The sequence below is a fragment of the Dicentrarchus labrax genome, unplaced genomic scaffold (assembly GCF_905237075.1).
Source record: "Dicentrarchus labrax unplaced genomic scaffold, dlabrax2021, whole genome shotgun sequence".
NCBI lineage: Eukaryota > Metazoa > Chordata > Actinopteri > Moronidae > Dicentrarchus > Dicentrarchus labrax.
The window spans coordinates 25,281,913-25,298,137 of NW_026136719.1; the positions used below are offsets into that span (position 1 = coordinate 25,281,913).

Consider the following 16,225-nt stretch of genomic DNA (forward strand, 5'->3'; position numbering starts at 1 on the left):
GATCAAACCATGATTTCAACTCAGAGATATTGAGACACAATCGAGGCATGGGTCGTCTGCTCACTCATTCGGTGGTCAGTGCAGGAACAGACACGATACTATATCTCTACTTGAAACCCAAGCAATTTTCCTCAACTCGAAAGGGGCAGAAATGAGGAAAAGTAGACATCTCTTGCTCTCTCTCTATTGCCTCCTGTCTTTCTCTTTTTCCTTCCTTCTGTCTCATTGGTATTGCAGTGCAAAGGGAGAGATGAAGCGAGTGATAGAGAGAGAGGTGGGGATTCAGTACAAGGCCCATGGAGGAATGCAAGAGAGTGAAAGATGGAAGACAAAAAGAGCGAGAGGGGAAGAGACGACAGGATGAGAAAGTTAACGGAGGGTGATGGAGGCAGCTGAGTGAATCTCAGCAGTAAATCATCTCAGAGCCGCCCCATCCCTATCTCCTCCTCGCCTCGCCAGGAATCTTTTTCCCCCTGACCTTGTCTGCCGCTATGTCTGTGAAGAAAAGATGGGGCCAGATTATCTATGATTGGAGATGGCCATTATCTAAACACAATCTTGGAGCCAGGTCCCACTCCTCTAGCCACTGCTGTGAGACTGGAGACCACACTGATGAGAAGAGAGATGATGGGTCAGCCAGCAACACCCTCTCCTTTTATTAACTCTGATAAGACGGTTTCAACACTCTCCCGAAATGCCCAGCAACCTCCATCAACATTGACTTTTTCACAAAGTGCCACTCTCAGTGCATTTGTCTACACATAGTCTCCTTACCCTACTTGTTTATTAGCTCCCTATACTTATCCCTATACTTTTATTTTATTGGATACTTATACAGTGCCAGGAGCATTGCAATTGCTGCATTTGATACTCAGCAGCCGCTCTGTGAGCCTTTTTAATATCTTGTCCATGCCTTTTGTCTGTCTGGCTGAGGGGAGTCTTTGTGAATGGGTCATGTTTGTCCTTGCCAACCTGCTGCTCTTCACAAGGTTGACCCCAGTCGGGCAGTGAAGAGATTGACAGGACCTTAAGATGTTGCGCACTGTGCTGTCATGCCCCACCCCAGCAGGTAGGGGAAGAGTGAGGGCTGCTGGCTGGCTCAGTCTGGCAGGCCACAGGGGAGGGGCTGTCTGGAGGCCCCTCACGCCCACAGAAGAGCGCGCTCCACTTTACATGCAAATGAAGCCAAAAGATCCCTCTGTGCCTCTGGACACGATCGTGCAAAACTCTGAAAAGTCAAGAAGAACCCTTGCAGCAGCTGATACGTGTGTGCAGAGAAATACACACAGAGACACAGGGACAGACAAAAGAATTCAGGAATTTCCTGACAGTGACCATTGCAAGGTATTAAAGGTTAAGGTATTAATTTAAATGACTCTTTTGCAGAATTCCATGATTGGGCCTTGCCCTCAGAGAAGATATTTCTAATGTTGAAAAAGAAGGAGTTAAAATATTTGGACAGAAGCCGCAACAGGCAATTTCTCAAAAGTTTCCTCAATTGTTTTGCATACCAGAATGTTTAAAGCTCACCTCCCCCTCCCCTGGGTAAATGGATGTCACAGCTCGAGTGGTATAAGTAGTGTATTTACAAACACGAAGCCTGTATCCTCTCATCGTGCCTGATACACTGACAATTTGAATGTTTGTTCTCCTCTGATTATTCCATTTACCACCTCACTATACTGGATAATCCACTTGCATACATCAGATTGGGACCAGCAGCAGAAAGGTTTAGTGTGTGGTTGCACATCATTTTCACAGGGATGGGGTCTAATTACTTGTGTTAGCTGGGTAGGAACTAAACATGAGTTACAAGCAGAATGGGGCTTATTATGTTGTTGAAGGTGTTACGTAAAGACAAAAGGAATGATTGTGGGGGTTGAGACATGCAGCTTAACCAATCATATATCATGCAGGTCGTTTTACAATTACCTCAGTACATTACATTGCACTTTATACATTAACTTCAATACTGCAAGTGAACTGTGCATATTGACAGTGAATCCTACATACAGTTTGAGCATTTTTTAACTCTAACATTATATCAGTTCGGAATAAAACACCATACTTTTGCTGTACTACAACAACAATAAACAAGAAAACCACTGTAAACCGTCTCAACCTGGAAAATTGTTGGTTGGGTGCATCATTTCCATGCTAAGGAAAGGTTGTAGGCATATTTTTAATGCTGACCAGCAATTGCACGATGTGAGATACATGTCTAAGTTACATCAGAAACATTTTTATTTTAGTTTTAATGCTTCCATTTGTCTTTATGTGGTTTTTCTCTGGTCAATTCTGAAATTCATCTCATGTGGTTACCTTTCAGTCACCCTGTTCACTCATTGCCATTATAGCAAGTAATTGTCTCTCTCTCACTATGCAGCATCAAAAATTACATATCCAATAATTCTAAAATGACAGGTAATACAATTATTGTTGTATGATCAAACATGTTATTCTGTGACATGCCTGATTTGTTACAAATTTTAAACAGAATGTAGCATGTTCTATAGAGTACTATCAAGCACATATTTAAACAGTTATAACAGTAGCAATAACAAAAGAGCATCTGTGATATGTGATTATTATTAGTTTTTCTTTCCATACTGTGCAAATGTCTAATGCTCATTATCTAAAAGCCTATTCTGAAAGCAAATGGCACCTTTTGATTCCAAACAGACTCCTGCTTTTACTCTATTGGAACATATAGTAGATGATGAACTCAATATTAAGAAGCCGTTTCCAACATTTTGTACACCCGGTCTGTACGCCTACATGTGTGAGTGTGACTGGTGGCGGGCCTCCCAGGCAGCTGCACACCAGCATCAGGCTTTTCTAATGAGACCATAAGAAGCACAACTTCTCTGTTGTGCTGCCTGGAACATTACTCTGCATTTGAAATGCACCCAGCGGCCTAGCAGGCATCTTTTATCGTTGGATGCAGCTGTCCATGCTTTCTGAACACTTACTACTAGCAAGCTTCCCTGACTACTGCCAACGGGCAGTAAGTGATAGAATCATGAAAAAAAAAAAAAAATGTACCACGACACAGGAGCAGGAGAGTAATTCTTTAAAGAGAATATTCCCATTATTGGCAAACAAAAGCAGAAACTTTTGAGGAGTAGACTTCTCAGTAACTGATTCTTTGCCTAGAGAGAAACAGTAGGGTGAGGGATGACAATAAAGGGTAAAGAGAGAAATACAGAGCAATAGAGAGACAGAAAGACAAGAAAGGAGAAAGGAAAAAGTAAAGCACGATCTATATGCATATACTGCAGCCTACAACACAAGTAGCACTTTACTCCATGGAGAGAAGCATCAATCTTGACAGCATATGGCGTCTGTGCAAAATCCATTAATTTTTAATATACCGGGCGCTGAAATGAAAAGGCTTCCTGAGACAAGCAATTGTCAGATGTCAGTAGTGTTTTGATAACTTTTTTGATCTCCTTTTTTATTTGCATTCATAAAATGGGGCTGTCCACATGCCACCTCAGTTTGGACATGGCTTTAGACTGACATGGAAACATTTTCAACACAATTGCTCTCACCTCCAGTCAGGAGATGAGGCACTTGGGGGAAACAAAGAAGATGTGTGGATTATTTTGTGTGCAAAAGGAAGCAAGCGTGCACTGGCTAAGGCCTGAAACTTTATTTGCCTTCACACACAAACGCACATAGACACTGGTATGCTATATACACACAATATACATTATTATTATTATTATTATTTATTATACATAAGTATAATAAAAAATATGAAAGCATGTGTTGACAAGCAAAATCAATACACCTAAACCCATTTTTATATAGCCTATGTATCCTTGAATCTGATTACATTTTAATGTATACAGCAGAAATGCTCCAGAGATATATGGATTAATTAGTAATATTTGAAGATGCAATGACACAAAGAATCTAACTGCTATAGTCAGGCTTCCTAACTACACACACACACACACACACACACACACACACACACACACACACACACACACACACACACACACACACACACACACACACACACACACACTCGCACACACATTATTATTTTAAAGTAGTGGCTAGGTTTGAAAGTGCAGATTACAAAGGTCTCTTTAGAGTAGAGCAGAGAAGTGCTGTAGAGCTCAAATGTTCTCCAGCTGTGTGGCTCAGCTCTGTTAGAGGGATAAGATGAGCCCCTCTCAATGAGAGATAAGTACAAAGAGGTCAAACAGTCAGCTCAATGAGTTTTGTCATACTTCTGTATCCTCAGACAGTTCCATAGGAAGGTCCTCACCCCTTTTAATGCAAATACATGACTGTACTCGAGAGGAGTATTCTTTTTCTTTTTCTCCTCTCCCCACTTTTAATGGATAACTCTTTGGAGTCACGGAGTCATCTCCTTGTGCAGAGGGTGCATTACAAGATATTTATTCATATTCATAAAATGCCAATTTAACGCATGCGAGTGGCCATAGGAGATGAGCGGGAACTTGCAAAATCCAATAAGAGCTACTATGGAGACAGGTGCAAAGCGGACTAATTAATAGCAATCTATACTCTGGCCAGGGCATGCAGTGTGCCGACTGAGACACTCTTAGGTCAGGCAATGAAAAGATAGCAGCTCCAAATTCATTTTCTCACCGTGGCTCTCCCAAAGGAAGGCTCCCAAGTACACTCACACTTCCTTTAATGCCTTCACTGGGGTGTAATTTATTTTTGCGTTTGCCAGCACATTTGGAAAGTTCATTACTTCGCTCATGGCTTGTTAATTAGCCTTGTAAAGCCGCCATTAGATCTCCTCGGGCCAGGACCGAGATGAGACTTTTGTCCCAAAACATTAACACACTGCAGGAGGCCTGTAAAACTGCACTCTGCCCATTTAAGTTGTAATAGTGACACCTCAGTGAAAATGTGAAAGATGGAGGGACAACTGAGTCAAAGTCACGTGCGCTATAGACGGGCTGTTGCCTCACTTCATGTTTCACCTTTTCTGCCATGGACAGGGGTCAGGCTCATTTCTCTCTAACACCTGTCCAGGGTTGACTTTACAGCTGCGCAGCTCCCTCCATTGACGCCCAGTATCTAGCTAGATGTCTGTCCTCCTGTCGCTCCTTGCTAAATCCCAGTCGACAGTTTAAGTGGCTGTCTCTGTGTTGATCTCCTCGGGGTTCTCGCCCACTTCCAACCCTGGAGCTCCAAGGTAGGAGGAACAGTAATGAGCAGTAGCACCAGCTTCAGCTGGTGAGTTTGAGAATTCCTGCTGTGTGAGGCGTGACTACAGGAACATGGACTGACACCACAGCTACAACACCAGCAGTAGAGACCAGGCAGCATGGCCTTATTGATTATGCAGGTGCTCATTTGTGTGGCCAAGCGGGTAGCAGGCACGTGTCTCATTTGAACTTTACAGGAATGGAACAGGATCCGATTTCCCCGCTGCAAAAAGGAAGCCCTGATGCTTTATTTTTAGAACAGCTGCGTCTAATGGGGCCTGGCAGGTACAGGAGGCGTCACATCTGTCGAGGCCCAGGTGATGCTATCGCCCTCTGCTCCTCCCCGCTCCTCGCACGCTCCCTACCAGTCAAATGACTCACACTGAAGATCAACAGTGTCATTTCCAATAAACTCTTCTTCCTCTTCCTGCCACTTTCCATCAGTTCTGGCGATAGGTTCTTGCTAGTAGCCATTTCATTCCACAACACAGTGGAATAGGGGATGCATAATGTAAAAGATGTAAAGAAGATGAATGCTCTGTCTAATACCAGCGCACTGGAAAGATTAATTAGAAAAATCTGGCTTTCTGACTGGCCAAAATTTTGTAGTATAGAGTCCATATGTCTGTGCCAGAGTGCCCCCCTCTGGAGCTAAGGAAGCAACTATGACATGATATAGGTGGAGCTGCCCTTCTAATTTAATGAAGAGCAACCCTGCACATTTCACTCTAGTTGAGCATTGTTTGGGAAATTGGGAAACTGGGAAAAGTCAGTACTCACATGAACCAAGATGTTAAATCACACTAGATTCAGCTAATTAAACCACATATTCATATATCACAATAAGAACTACCTACTGCAATGCTTAGTCATTCTTTCGTTTCAAGGCACAAGAACTAAATCTCGTAGCTTTTATGGCTGAAATGTTTTGCAATGCTTTCGACAAACACTGTTCTTAATCACTGGGCTGTGAAAGCAAAACGTCATGGTTGTGGTTATTTTGGTTACGTTGGTTACGTTGTACTGAAAAATAACTTTTTAACTTGTACACAACATATGTAGAATTATGCAGCGTGTGCACAAAATAGTGGGAAAACACATTCTTTCTCTGAATTGCACTATATGAATCGAGTCTCATTTTAGTTTATTATTTGTTTGCAACTGTTGGGAGTTGAAAAATGACAAATCTGCAAACCTTTGGCTGATAATTACCCACAAACAATTTTACACTGAGAATCTTCGTCAGTTATTTCTGGGCAGCCAACACTGGGCAATGCGCAGAATCATGTTCATTTTTTTTTTTTTTTCTACTTGGCTCATTTTCTAGTATTTGTTTCCTGACTTAAATTTTTCTATAGGCATTCATACTGTACAAGTATGACTGCCTTAAATTTTGTCTCCATGCAATAGTCAACCAAAAGTGGAGGGGATGACAAAGTACAGACTTTAATATCTAGGACTATGATAACTATAATAACTAGCTAGGACACTGTTTATCAGTGGATAGAATGTGCTGCAGAGTTTACTCTTGCTTATTATAATTCTTACTCCTTTGGTGATGAGAGAATGTAGTACCATGTTCTTGTTCCATGTTCTCTTTCATCTCAGTGACTTAAGCATCCAGACGATCTAACAGTTTGTCTACCTGTGCAAAATATTCGCGCTCTCTTTCTACCTTTACCTGAAACCCACAGCGCTCCAAACATCATCTCTATCAAACATCACTGTGGCAGACTTGAATAGTTCACTGGAAACAGGAATACATCTCCCTCATACAAGGGTGGGGTGGCACACCACACAGCAGAAAGATCAACAACAATAACAACAACAACAACAACAACAGCAGCAGCAGCAGCAGCAGCGTAGGCTCAACACAGCAGACTGCTGATAAAAAGGGGAGGGGGGGGTGTTGAGTTGCACAAGTTCCTCTCAGCTCAGCAGAACGGTGCCATCAGCTGTAGCATTTGTCTGTTCTCTTCCCTCTTCCACCCTCCCTCCTTCCTCCCCCTTCTTCCTCCCCCTTCCTCTCTTCCTATCCAGAAGACAGGAAGCTGTTTGTGGGAATGCTCGGCAAGCAGCAGAGTGAGGACGACGTCCGGAGGCTGTTCGAGACCTTCGGCCAGATCGAGGAGTGCACCGTCCTGCGAGGGCCTGATGGGGCCAGTAAGGGTCAGAGCCCACACACCTCCCACTCTTTTTTTCCCTGTCTGTCCCTCTTAATCCCTCTGTCTGTCTGTACGTGTCTCTCTTTCTACTCATCACATTTTTAGAACCATGCTTTACCCACTGCACACTCATTGACGTTGTCTGCGATCCACTCTGCTCTTCTGAATAACTCATCCTCCCCTTCAGCTATTTTGTTTTTCCCCACCTCTTATGTATCTTGCTCGCGTTTCTTTCATACCTCATTGTCACTGTGCTCCAACACTTCCTTCCTCCCACTTTCCTTTTCACACTACTTTCTGTATTTCCCTTTTTTGTTCTCACTCTACCTCTCTTTCCTCTCTCCTTTTTTCTTTCCCTCCCGAACTTCTTCTTATGTTGTCTCTTCATCACGGCAGCTCCTCTCACACTAGGCTTGTACTCAACAGATCCATCACACAACACCTCTTCTTTCTGCTCACCCCTCTCCTCCTCCTCCTCTTCCTGTTATCTGAAAAGCGGAGGGGTGTAATCATGTTTGTTTCCCACATTCCCGTCATCCCTCCCCAGAGACACCATTGGACGATAATGTCCTACTGTAAATAAAGCAGCCAGGCTCTGGGTTTTGCTGCTGTCACTCACTCTGCGGCAGATTTGCCTGCATTCAGGAACAGCTTATGCATTCATGTCTGTGGCTTATGTGCTATTTAGTTAGTAGAGCGTGGTCAAATTAAAGATGGCTGTGAAATGTGCAATGCAGGTGGGATTGTTCTGAGAGTGCGGGAGGCTCCCCCATCATCTTTTGATGGATCTCTGTCTCACAGCCATATTTTGAGCGATAATGCCAATGATATTGCTCGGAACCTCTACCTTCCTTTTTCTCTGTTGACTGTGATTTATTCTCCTATACGAAGCATCTGAATGTGTGAAAAGGATGTGTGGAAAGGCAAGGGAGAAGGGTTGATAATGTGGGAGCCTTCTGAGTATATCAAAGAGAAAGGCTGGCTATACTGAACCACACACCTATCTGTGTCAACATCTGTTCCTCTCACTGTTAATCCCAGGTCTATTGCTCTGCGTCGCCCCACCGGCCCACTACCTTTCTTTCTCCCTGGCTTGTTTCCTCTTTCGCATCCTCTCCCTCCCTGTCCGACTCCCTCTCTTCCTGTCTGCTCAGATGCCTCAAGCTGATTGACAGCATATAAAATGAAATAAGGCCTGTGCTGTTGTGTCAGACAGGAGCTAGTTTTCTCCCTCATTCGCGCTTTCACTCCTTTTCACCCTCCTGCACCCCACATCTCATCTCTTTTTCTTTCTCCTCTTTCCACATGCCATACGCTTCCTGTGTTGGTATTTGTCTCTATTATCACTGGCTTGATCATCACCTTTTCTTTCACTGCTATGAAATAGAAGAATGTAGAGCAATGTTAACTATGAATGCTACCACCAGACAAAGGTTTCATATACAGGTATCTGGTCCTATCACTCACAGTGCAACAGTCCCACGCAATCATTACGGGATGTTACGGCAAATTATTTTGCCAGTCGCCTCGCTTGGGATGAGGTTCGCGTAATTTGAATGAGACAGACCTTGAAATTGACAGTGCTATCTGTTCCATGATGGAGGCTTTGTCCCCTGTTGATGTAAATTTATGCTACTCAGAAGCTTTTCAGCACCCCTCTTCACCCAATAAAAAGGCCGAGAAGTTTAACATCCATCTCTCTATGGCACTGCTCCTCAAAGTACTTTCAAAGTGCAACACTTGCTGCCAGAGTTGAATAGAGCCTCGAATTGTCAGGAAAAATAGAGAGATGGCTTTTAGGTCTATAATTAAGTTGTGTTATAAATGTCACCCATCCAGCGGGATGGAATTCATGCATACATATTATTACCCCGGGAATTCAAAAGGCAGTGCAGATCCTCTGGCTTGAAAGCAATACAATCTCTCTTTTTCCTTTTTCCCCAACTCATTCTGAGCCATCAAATTCAAAAACTCAAATGTGCACTATAATTTATGAGGCTGTAGCACTTCCAATTCTTTTGAGATGTTGTGCTCTGTGTCCCTTAACTTTTTTTCTAGGTCAGGAAAAGCAAGGCTCAGCATTGATTTTTGGGTGGAGAAATTTGAGGACATTGTATGTTTGACTTGACTTTGCCACTGACGTTGTACGCCAAACCCTGCAGTTTTGAGTGTCTTTCTGGTTGCACTGAGCTGCTGGGGTCACTGGGATTCTGGCACAATATCTGACAGCCTTGTTAGGGAAACAACAAGTTATGTTGCCTTACAAAACCAAAAGGCTTTTGCAAGAACAAACTGCCCCCTTATTATTTCAACTGCAAAGGTTAAATGTGTTTATTCCTTCAAAGACAGAGTTGCAGTCAAATGGCACACAGTAGGCTGATGCATTTCAGTTGGACAAATGAAGACCTTTCCTGCTTCCACCCGGAGGGGCGTTCAAGTGAAGTAAAAGGCTGCTAGAGTGCTGTGACAGAATCAAAGCCTTCTTTGACTTATCTGTTTGCCTCTGTAGATCTATACAGCTTTGAGGACATTTGACAGTACAGAAAACACATGGCCTTTACTACTCACCACATTTTTGCACACAGCAGTCTCACTGCTCACTGTTTATTGTGTAGCTGGAAAGTGGATAGAAAAGCCTCAGGTGAAGGTGAAAATTGTCATCCATTGCTTGTGCATATACTGCGTGTCCCTCAGTTCAATCTTTTTTGATTTTGTCAGGAAATTATTAATTTGTTTGTCTGGGAAGCAAAGCTGACTCCAGAGATGTAGGAGTGAATGGGTCGCTGCCAGACACAGAACATCTCCTGAGCCTACTAATCAGTGTTTGTAATTCAAATGAATCATCACGACTCCTTTGAGAATGTAGAGTGAATAAATGTATATGAACATATGTAACCGTTTTAAATAGGTATCAGCATTTCTTGGGGAACTGGGGACTTAACTCAGGAAAGCCTGCTTGGTTCTAAAACACTGGTGCTACTCGATTAATGAAAAGGGGCAGAATTAATCCATGAGTTTGTTAATTAGGTATCTCTTGACTTAACACATGAGCTACCTGAAGGCAAGGATAAGAATAGGACATAACAGAATACCTTGTGCAGTCTATGACGACCATAAAGCTTAGAGAAATAGCTCCTGTTTAATTTAATGGCTTTCGGAAAATTACCACATTTCAGTTCCACTGTATTTCAGTTCACTAGCTTTCTTTTTATCTTTCAGTAGTTTTGTGCCTATCCTTACCTACACACTGATGTACTATTTAATCATGTGGTTAAGATATGTAACTTTCCAAAAAAACATATTGTGCATTATTATTATCTACTTAAATCATTTTTAACATCATTTGAAATGTTAATGCAATGAGACTCCAGAACACTGCTGCCAACAACCGTTCACTTGTCTTCAGGCCAACTTTTTATGTTGACTTTTCCTTTTGTGCATTAACTACACAACAGATTTAAGATGATTTGAATGCCCCTTGAGCAAAGCCCCCCTCCATCTGAAATTATATGCGAGCAAAGATTCGGTTAGATAGGCAGATTATAATACTATGCCTTTGTCATCATAATCTCTTTTATGAGTGACTGCACACAAATCACAATGTGTAAATATTAAACAGATTAATAATCACAAACAAGTCAGGATAGTAAATGCCTTGGCTCCATGCTCAAAAGTGGAGGGGGTGGAATTAGAAATGGGCGAGGGACAGGATGTTCCACGCAGCTAATGCCTTCACTACAATTAGACTGATTTATTCAGAGTTATGCGCTGAACACACAAATGGCAGAATATATTTACAAACCAGATAACATGAAAACAATGGTAATGAATTGTGTTTTTTTTCCAATATTCAAGGCCATCTCCCTGACGTTGTTCCCCTCCCTTCTATTTTTCTTGTTTTCTGTGTATACAGGCTGTGCCTTTGTCAAGTTCTCCAGCCACGCAGAAGCGCAGGCCGCCATCAACAGCTTACATGGTGGACAGACTATGCCTGTAAGTAACACACTCTGAAGCACACTCATAAGTGTTCTAACAACAGAATTACATTTAATGTCAACATTATTTTAACACAGTTACAAAGAATTGCTTTTACACTCAATGTGGACAGTTTTAGACGTTTTGCAAGGGATGTAATGTCACTTGGTCGTCTATTTATGCCTTTTCCCCTTGTGGTCCCAGTTGTATAAAAGGTTTCAGGTAGACTGGGATAAAGTTTACAACAAAGATTGATGGAATTTTTGATTCTGTTTTTCTACCTTGCCAAGAGACCAAGTCTTCCTTTAAAGTTTTCTTTTTCACATGCACATGCCCACTGGAGGGTGTATGCCTTTAAAATTTAAAAAGTATTTTTGTGTCTGAAAAAAATCTCATACATTTACGACAGAAACATACATACGAAAGAATATCTATTATCTATATCTATTTTTTCACCTTTACGTACTGTATGCCTCTAGTCTATACAGTGTGAGTGTGTGTATACATATATGTATGCTGTGAGTCACCACGGTGACTCTTTTCAAAGCACATCCAACAGTCCACAATCTCACATACATTCAAGCTGTGTGTTATCACACACAAAAAATTCACACTGTCAGCATCCGCTACCTTACAGTGCACAGCTGCATACTCTGTATCTGTCTTTTCACTCAATATCCATTTCGTTCTCCTGCTATTCAGACTACTTTTTCAGCAGACAGAGAGAGTTTACATTCACAGTCTTATAAAGATATGATTACGTTGCACGGCACATGAATCCTTGAATTTGTCCTCAGCAGACATTATACTATATATGTAAACATATATAACAGTTAAAACTAAAGTCGTGGGATGACGGGCATAAAAAATAAATAACTATGCATATATAGCTCAAGCATAATCTAAAATGATAGTGTAGGTGTGAGTTTATTCTTAGGTTCATTTACAATGTTATTCGCTACACAATGATTAAACAACACAAAAAGCATAACTACCCATTATTAAATTGTAATGTTGTGGTTTGGGCATTCGACATTGAATTTACACTTGTTTATTGTGGTGATAGTTAAAGGGGAAAAGTGTCGTTAAACAATTGATTAAAATTAACTTCTGATAATGACAGCCAATCAGAGTAAAAGTGCAAATCAGGACACTTTTGTTTGAGTGGGAGAAAAGAGCAGGAAAGGTTCTAATACAGAGCAAACTAAAGCATGGATGACTATTTTCTGATTACATATGGATTAAAATGTTTCTCATTGCATGAGGAAATAGTCCTCTATCAAAAGTTAATAGTTTGAACAGCTCTCTTAACCTGTTCCTGAAATTTGAAATTAGTGTGAAATTAATGGCTTTACATTGGGAGACAGTGTGTCATCTTCATGGTGAAGCAATTTAATTGAGGTAGTAGGCCAAAAAAAGGTTATTTCAGACATTTATATGCTGTTTAGGAAATTTATGAGAATGGCTAGACAGGTAGTATTACAATTTGGTACACCTAAATATAAATATGCGTCATTGCTTTTGCTACATCCAAGTAGAACCATGGATGAATACAGTCTATGTCAAACTACACTACTTCATAAGGATGAAGGCTGTTGAAAATAGTTTCTAAGGAAGTAGTAGAATCTGGTAAAAACCTTTTCTGACACTAACTGCACAAAAACATTAAACAAAGGTCAGAGTGCTATAGAGATAACATACAGGCTGCTGAATATTTTATACTATGGAGGGGGACAGGTAAAGGGTTTCATGCAAGTCATAGCATCTTCCAGCAACATAGGAGAAAGCTGTATAGATCTACAGAGGAATGACTGAAAAACAGCTAATCACAGCCAAATTATTAACAGTGACAGTTTGGCCTTTGTCAGGGGGGTACTTTTTGTGAAAGAATATTAAACATTTAAAACACTTGAAAACACTTATCAAGGGAGGCTTCATTACAATGACTAGAAGGGAGGTTAACAAGTAAGTCAATAATATTGAAAAGCACCCTAGAGTTAGGATGGATGTTCAAAATGAGGTCAGATTAATAAGCCACTTTTGCTTCCTTAACTGCTTCCTGATATTTCAAAATTAAGCCCTTCATAATATTGTGGGACACTTGCAGTTTATCAGCCCCCATTAACTTTAAGCTTTTCTGCATTTATTCTTCACAGTCTGGGTATCATCTACCCAAGGCTGGGGTATTTATCTAGATATGTTGTGGCATAATGTTGAGCTATAAATACGACTTATATTGCTGCTCAGCCCATTTGTAAATCACATTGCATCAGAATCGTTTCATACATTTTACAGATATAGAACACACATACAGGTGTTGGTTGTCATGGCACTGCTGACAACACATATTGACCCTTACACGGAATCATACAGCATGCGGAAACATAATAAGAGGACAAGACCTCACATTCAAAGAGAATGGTGTATTGCATGTGAATCACAATCGTCAGTGGTCTGTATTGCACTACACTGGTGTTTCCCATCTTTTATCCTTAAGGGACCCCTTTTCTATCATTGGGTAAACTGACAACCTCTGACTAAGTTACATATTTTATGGATATTAACTGTACAGAACAACTGATGTTGACACAATGAACACAAAAAGTTAACACAATAACTGAGGGTTTGTGTAAAACGAGCAGTTTGGATGAATTTTGATCAGATTATTTCCTGTGAATATTACATCAGAGGTGAGTTTTCTGATTGTTTCAGGAACTTTTTATACAATTCTCTGTCTGTAGCTTTGGTGTCCCCTAGTGTGGTTCTGACCCACAGGTTGGAATCACTGCACTACACAACAGACAGAGATTTAAATGTGCTTTTGAGTGGTGTGGAATACAGTTTAGCTGTAGGAAATTGTGGAGAGTACCATAGATAATGGTGCATTGGTCTAGTTTGATATACAGTAGTTATGAGATGCATGAAATAGCATTAGTTGGTGTTGATTTGTTTAGTCGAAGAATGAGGCCACCAAACCTGTAACTCTTGTCAAGCTGCAGTTAATTATGAATTGGATATGCTTCTGTTGGGCTTGAACAAGGCCACCAAACGGCTTAAGCTAAAGAAATGATGAATTACGAAGCATCCCTGCCAGTGCTGGGTGTGTGTCGAGTACTGCACAGCTGGACACACACATGAGTACACTCTCTCTCTGGCAGACATCCGCACCTTCACACACTTCACTGATGTTCCGCAATAAATATTTACGGACGCTTCCTGGCAGCCAGATAGTGTCCTGGAAGCCAGATGTAATTTACACATCTTTTTGATGCCGCCTCATTTTGCATTACATTGAAGTAGTGAGGGAGGGAAATAAGTGGTACAGTCGGTTTAACTTTGTGTGTGGTTGTTATGCTCAGTAGAGACCAAACTTTTTGGCATGTAAACCACAAGGGTCAAAATTTAATAAGCAGTGGGCCATGAGCCAAAGTATAATCATGTTGCACACTGATCATGCACAATTATGACAGACCTCTTACTGAAATTTGATTATAATCAAGATATTTACCTTCTACTCAAAATATCTTGTTGACTCAATCAACAGAATATGTTTACATCCAGAAGATTTACATAATTGGACTCCTCTGGGGCAGTTTTTTTGCCTCCTTGTACAGATCAAAATTTGGCTCATGCAGACTACTTTTGTGCACTTTGTGCATATGTTTGTCTTGCTGTAGCCCAGGCACAGTTGCATTAGGTTGGGCCACTGAGCCACCTGAGGTCTGCTGCAGATGAACTGTCCAAGGCAACATATGGAGCCCCAAACAGACCTGGGGCGGATCAAGAGCCATCCAAAAGTTCATTAATAATCTATAATATCCATATCTCTCCCCTTCTATCCCTGCACCTGTTATCCTCCTCTCCCCAAATCCAACTTCCTCTCAGATTAATAGGCAAGGTGGCCATTAGTATCCAACTAAGGCTTTGGTACCGATGGGGGATGCAGTTAATTTGGATAATATCACTGCCACATGTCGTCAACAACAGACTAACAGGAGGCAGGATTCAGAGAGTGGGCTGCTCTGCTCACTGCTTGCTGCCAGCTGTGAGGTCTGGATGAACCTTGAACAAAGAGTTGTCTCTCACTCTCTCTCTGTCTCTCTCTCCCTCTTAATGTTCTCTCTCCAGCATCTGTGTTACCTGGCACATACACACATGCCATAAATAATACCTGCACCAAAATACGCTGGCCCAAAATGAAAGGCTTTAATAAAGCTTAAGGGCAAGGGATGCCACTGAAGGGCATGCGCTGATAGATCGGGTCATAGCTTTAATTGATGTTTATTGCAGATTGCAGGTGGTTCCAAAATTAACTTAAAAGGTGATTGGGCACAGAACAGGCACTCTAACTGGTTCAGTTGTTGAATTACAGTAAGGCTGCAGAGGCACAGGTGGCAAAACTTCAAATGGCAGAGCTGGGGGCAGGCAGACAACACCCAGCAAATTGCAGACATTGTCATGTTCGGTGTCACAGCGTGGCTGACAGGGTCTGTGGAGTTTGCCGGTGTTGGCAGGAACAAGAGTGTGCATGTGTGTGATACTATAGTTCTGGATTAATGAGAGATAAGACCCAGCCAGAGAGCATTGTCACTGCAACACACAATTCATCTAACGCCACACTATTGTAGAATCTCGGCAGGCTTGTAGCTGACACACTACATGAAGTTCTGTGTTTTTGCGCTCCTCATGTAGTGAAAACTGTTATTTACACACTGTAATATACACGGGTGAAAATACAGTTATGAATGACAGTTTTCTTCTTCTGTGTCTTTTGGCTTGATGTAGTTGCTCTGCATCTGCAGCAGTATGTGGTGGACAGCAAGGCCAGACCAAGACAGCATCATCCAGTGCTAATGAGAGACAGTCCTCCCATGAGGCTAG

At 41.6% G+C, this 16,225-nt stretch overlaps 1 protein-coding gene across 12 annotated transcripts in view; it reads left to right on the top strand.

The window, feature by feature from the left end:
* Positions 1-16,225, top strand: part of celf6 (CUGBP Elav-like family member 6) — a 136,074-nt gene that overhangs the window by 88,842 nt on the left and 31,007 nt on the right. For 7 of the 12 annotated variants that reach the window (XM_051380278.1, XM_051380285.1, XM_051380279.1 and 4 more), the window contains exons 4-5: positions 7,245-7,373; positions 11,283-11,362. In XM_051380278.1, coding sequence (XP_051236238.1) covers positions 7,245-7,373; positions 11,283-11,362 — 209 coding nt within the window. The remainder of the gene's footprint in view (positions 1-7,244; positions 7,374-11,282; positions 11,363-16,225) is intronic. The other 5 variants (XM_051380284.1, XM_051380280.1, XM_051380283.1 and 2 more) reach the window with 2 other exon arrangements.